The 5,993-nt window shown below is 42.2% G+C and overlaps 1 protein-coding gene across 1 annotated transcript; it reads left to right on the top strand.

Moving 5' to 3' along the window:
- Positions 1-3,653: 3,653 nt before the first annotated feature.
- LOC139435779 (putative nuclease HARBI1) lies at positions 3,654-5,497 on the top strand. Its single transcript, XM_071206635.1, has 3 exons — positions 3,654-3,680; positions 4,351-5,184; positions 5,294-5,497. The coding sequence occupies exons 1-3, from the start codon at positions 3,654-3,656 to the stop codon at positions 5,495-5,497; spliced, it is 1,065 nt and encodes a 354-aa protein (XP_071062736.1).
- Positions 5,498-5,993: the final 496 nt, after the last annotated feature.

Genomic DNA, 5,993 nt, shown 5'->3' with positions numbered 1-5,993 from the left:
TGACATGCGTTCCGAATTTAAAGGCCGTAACTCATTTTCTCCCCTACTTATGGCTCGGTACATTTTTTAACCCTTCGATTTCGAGAAAAAACTGAATAGGACACGCCCACATTTTTCATTGGTTGCGACCCTTTAAATCTCAGTTTATACTCACCCTGCCAGTATGTCTATGACAATATATATTTTTTTAGTCCATCGGTTCTTGAGATATAAATTAGTTGTGTTTTTGGCGCCCCCTATTATTCGAAATGAACATTGTTTGTTGTGCCTATTCCCCAAGACACACTGAACCTATCCACCGAAATCTGTGATATTTGGATACATTTTGGATGAATTGTGAGCATTTATGTGTAGGCCACACCCTTTTGCTAATACGTTTTGATTGATGTCGGCCACATTTTTCCACACCTCGTGCTCATTTTCTACGGTAATGTGTCTGCCCCTCCATTGATGCTGTGCACTAAGTTTGGTTTGGAAAATCAAGAAATTGGAATTTAAGTTAATATTTCAATGTTTTTCACATTATGCTAATTAAAAAAAAATCAAAGTAGGCGGAGCTTCGGGATATGAGAGGATAATATGTAGAGCTGCTCCACCCGGATAAGTGTGCAAAATTTCAGGTCCGTCAGACTTACGCTGCGACTTTGTAAATTTTTCGAAACACTGAATTTACACAGGTGGCGCTAGAGAGCAAGTTGAAACATTTTCTCCCATCGAATCCAGAATGTTAACATTTTCACCGGTCGCTACATGAATAGTGTCGTAACCCCCTCAAAAACAGGTCGAAAGTGCAGAACCGGTAACAGAAGAATAATAATACTGACGATTTCAATAGGTCTTTGCACTACGTGCTCAGGCCCTAAATATAGTTGAAATAAAATAAATTGTAATTGTGGTTGAATAGCATTGTCTGCTGCATTTATTTGATCAATTTAAACGGTAAGTAACGTTATTATGTCAGGTGCACGTGACCTGTGCCGCTGCACATTCATCATCTGCAAGGTGCTGACACAGCAGTCAATGATGGATCAGAAAATGGTTAAAACAACCAGCCCTTATCGCCAGCATACACTGCATCTACTGCAGGTAATAACAGTTCAGATCATGGGGACATTACGTTACTGTCGTGGACACTAACGTCCTCCTGCCCGACTCGCCGGCTTTGCCCGCCTCGCCCACAGAGGCGGAGCAGCCACAGCCGTCTTCGTTACCCCAAACACCGCCACCCCTCGGCGGCCCGCAAGTGCCAGAGGACCTCTGCAAAACAGAGCCTGCCCAGGTATATTTAAAAAAAGTACCCAACTCGCCTGTACAGTGGGGTGAGGCGCTCATTTTGCAGCTCATGGTTTCAAAACAGAGATTGGCTGGAATATTCATTCTGCTAGGACTGTCTTAGGGAAGACAGCTTTTAGATGCGCAGCTCCTCTGTCTTGGAATAGTCTGCAAATTCAATGGAAACTGAACAATCTGGTGCCACTAAATGTTTTTAAAGCTCGGTTGGATGCTACTCAATCGGAAGCTATTGGTACCTGTTTATGTGAATAATTTTGTAAATGATGCTGTATGATGTCCTTTTGTTGTTCTGTTTATGCTTTTATGTTTCATGTGGAACTACTTGAACAGGTCTCCCTTGGAAAAGAGATCAATGATCTCAATGGGATTTTATCTGTATAAATAAAGGTTTGAAATTCAATTAAATGCAAAAAAGATGCCAAGTAAGTCAGATGCCTTCACCACAACTGGCTACAACAACTGGCGCCATGCTCTTATAGGCTACGTGATAAGGGACTGGGAAGGCATAATCAAGCAAAGAGCACATAGATCCATAGATCTCTTAATGTTGCTCTCAAAGTGCACCAGATTGATGGTTTTAACTTCAATATTTAAAAAAAAATCTTCCCGAGGGAGCATGCCCCCGGACCCCCCCAGGAGGAGGTGAGGACCCCCATAGAGGGTGTTAGATACACTCCCCACTTATAAAAATAGCACTTTACCACTGCACCCTCTCTAATCTCAGATGCACCCTTAGTCATTTTGTTCTGGAACCGGGCCTGATGAAGACACTACACTACCCAGAATCCCCAGCTATCGTTTGGACTACACCATGTGCTCTGTTTGAAACCCCGTGATAGTCCTCAAGCTCTGTGATTGGAGAGTGTGCTCCGAGGGTTACCGAGCCTCGAACAGCACTTGAAATGGGATGGAACCACGGCAGACTGTTCAAAACTGGATTTGAACGGGTCCATGATGTTTATTTGTAAATCATTTAGTATAATCACACAAATTCTGTGTTTTATATTTAACAATTCTGTGTTCTTTATTTATTGATTGTTCAATACCTGACAAGGCCGGAGATGAAATATCTGCATACATCTTATAAGAGTATAATACATTATGTATAATATCAGTTAAAATAAGTGCTTCAACATAGTTAACATTGCTGGAGGTATGCACACATATTGATAGATGTCTTGTAATGCACTGTTGAGGAACCTGCGACCCAAGTTTTTCATTCAGTGCAGAACTACACCATAGTTGTGTAGGCCTATATGATATGTCAATAAACCTTAGAACATCTTGAAATCTTGAACGGGATGTGCAAAATAGTCATTATATACAGTCTTTAATTAACTATTAGTAGAGAATAACGAGTAATGAATATACTTTATAGGGATCCTATTAATATCTAGTAATAAAAATAATGAAATTCAATAACATGCTTTAACCACCAGGTGTCTCTTTATATCATCTGTGCACCTTTATGGTGTAAATACAGCCTATCTACCAATTGGATCAAATATAAAAGTGAGCCGAATTAGTGTTGATACTGCAAGGAGACGTATTGTGTGAAAAGAAATGTAAGATGTTGTTTAATGGCTGATATATTTATGATCCACGTCACGTTTTCAGTTCCTCATGTTTGTCTTCTCATCAGGGCTATAAATACAGAACTACGGCAGATATGTAATATGTAATGCAGCCGAACCGTGTATTACAATGCCGTTATGTGATGACTTTCAAAGAGAAAAGCAAGCACACTCGGAATAAGGTATTATTTTATTTTTTTTAAATGTTTTCGGTCTGTGTTAATGACGATGTGCTCTGAGATGTGAGACTGGAATTGCACAGGGGGAAAATAACGTATCTTTAGATGCGGATTGTGTTAAACTAATATGTTTGCGCTGTGGACCAACACTATACATTGACGGGGAAGGGGGTAGCAATAAAGATAACACCATTAAACAGTTACACAACATAACAGAAATAATATCGATAGCAGCGTCCCTAGCAACCACCTTGGTAACAATGAAAACGACGCAATTTCCTGAAGTAATCTTCGTAATAACTAGCAAACTAAAGATCATGTACATCCACTGCACACATCATCTGAAATAACAACTCATATTTCTCGCATCAAATGACATCAAAACGCATTTTAATGGCCAAACTAACTTTAAAATAGGCATTTTACACCCAGAATAAAACGAAGTTCGGCCATGTTTTCTTTTTCTGCAGGGAGAAATGTGAAGATCACGTGACGTCAAACAGAGCTTATGGGCTGTGTCCCAATTCAGCGGCTGCATCCTCCTGAGGACCCAGCCTTTGAATTCCGCGGAGGACCCAACCGACGTGGGTCCTCCGCGGAATGCGAAATGAGACGGTCTACGGAGCATTTCCTGGTACGTCACCGGCCGTTATCCCTATCTTTTGCCGCCCCCGTCGCATAGCAACCAGCTGCAGTCAGAAGTGTCGGTAATAATTTCTGACATTAGGCAAAATATTTTCAAACGGTTCAATATGGAGTCAGAGATAGTGCTTCTTTTGGTGATGTTCAATATGTTAAAATCAATTTCCCAAGGTCACACCAGGCGCACCATCTATTTCAAATTAATGGAAGACCATGTCCAGGTACTGATACTTATATCTATTATCATATTATATAAAATATATATGTACTGTATTTTTAGTACAGTAATGTTAATATTAGCCTATAATACATGTTTAAAATGTTATTTCTCAGGTTGAGTATAGCTTGTGTATATATATAAACATGTCTATAGAGATATATTTATACACAAACACAGAATATATGTATGTACTGTATTTTTAGCTAACAGTAATGTTATTAGCATAATACTGATACAAATTGTATTTCAGGTTGAGTATAGCTTCAGTATATATATATATATACATATATAAGTATGTATATATATATGTATATATTTTTGTGTGTATATATCAATAAACATATATATATATATAAACATGTCAATAGATATATGTATAAACATAGAACAAAAATGCTGTTCACTTATTTAACCCTTTTTTCTCAACCTTTCCCTCTACCAGCCAAGGCCCCTGTATTGCAGGATCAACCTAAGCGTCCCTGTCCTGGACAGGTTTTTTAATGACCAGGACACACGCCCTGATTTCAGGCTGAGCAGGGAGTCCCTGAAGGTGCTGCTGGAACTCCTGGGTCAGGACAGGAGACATGGATGGGGGGCCACAATTGAGACCCTGGTGTTCCTGTTCTGGCTGGCAAGTGGGGCATCATGCAGGGTGGTCTCCAGAGTTTTTGGGATGCCTAGATCCACGGTACACCGGATTGTCCACAGAGTGACTGAGGAGGTGGTGGCCATTTGCCACCAGGTCATCCACCTCCCCAGGACAGCAGAAGACCTGGAGGCTGTGTCGCGTGGGTTCGCAGGGCTGGCCAGACACAGAGCCTTCAGAAAAGCTGCAGGAGCAATCGACGGCTGCCATGTCCGCATCGTGCCACCAAGCGGCCCTGATGGTCACTGCTATAGAAACAGAAAACTGTTCAGCTCCATTTTGCTGCAGGCTGTTTGTGACCATCAGGGCCGCTTCATCGACACGTACGTGGGCTGGCATGGGTCAGTCCATGACTCTAGAGTGCTCCGCCACAGCCCACTCTATCGGCAGGCACTCTACCCTCCTCCAGGGCACTTTATCCTCGCAGACGGGGGGTACCCCTGCCTCCAACATCCACTCCCCCTCATCACTCCATACAAACGGCCGCTGCAAGGTGTGGGACCCCAGCGCTTCAACAGCCATCACTCCCGGGCACGCTCCATCATCGAGCGTGCCTTCGGGGTGATGAAGACACGATTCAGGAGTATCTTCCTGCAAGCGCTGGAGGTGCACCACACCTTCGTTCCTCAAGTAAGTAATCACTCATTAGGACATTTTGATAATACTGAAGAGTAGATCTAACATGAGGTATAACATATATATATATATTTATATATTTCTGCCAATTTTTAAATTTCAGATAATAACAGCATGTGCCGTCCTCCACAACATCTGTATTGGGGCCGGCGACATCATGGCCCCAGAAGAGGACACTGTGGAGGATGTAGCGGAGGATGAGGGGGAGAATGTGTTGGAGGCAGTCAGTGGTGCTCCTTGGCGGGACCAACTGTCTGCGGAGGTGTCTGCCCTGGAGGAGGTTCCTGGTGACCACGATTATGTGTAAAGGTATGTAAAACAATTGACGAGCTGTGATAAAATAACCGTGTGCAATATTTATATACATCTTTTGTTCTTATCTGCTGCTGAAAACATCTTAGTGACATGGCAGCCGTCGATTACGTCCGCCATGCGAACCCTAGCCCTAATGGACAATCCGATGTACTGTGGAGAGAAGCATCCCCAACAGCTCTGGAGACCACCCTGCATGATGCCCCACCCACCATCAGAGCACACCAGGGTCCTAATTGTGGCAGCCAGGTCCAGCAGCACCACCTGGGACTCCCTGCTCAGCCTGAATGTGTATATAGTTTAAATGTTGTTTTATTTGTATGTTGTTTCATTTGTATGTTGTTCCATCAAATTATAAGTTTCATATTGCTCATTACATTTATTTATTTATTTATCAACTAATTTTTCTAGGAGAGAAAAAAGCCTGTTCAGGTTCTCCCTGTTCTCCTCCCTCTGCTGCTTCATATCCTCTCTGATGAGGTCCATTAGCC

This window comes from Pseudochaenichthys georgianus, chromosome 18 (assembly GCF_902827115.2).
Source record: "Pseudochaenichthys georgianus chromosome 18, fPseGeo1.2, whole genome shotgun sequence".
Taxonomy (NCBI): Eukaryota; Metazoa; Chordata; class Actinopteri; order Perciformes; family Channichthyidae; genus Pseudochaenichthys; species Pseudochaenichthys georgianus.
The sequence above is the reverse complement of the archived record's forward strand: the minus strand, read 5'-3'. Positions and strand labels throughout refer to the sequence as shown.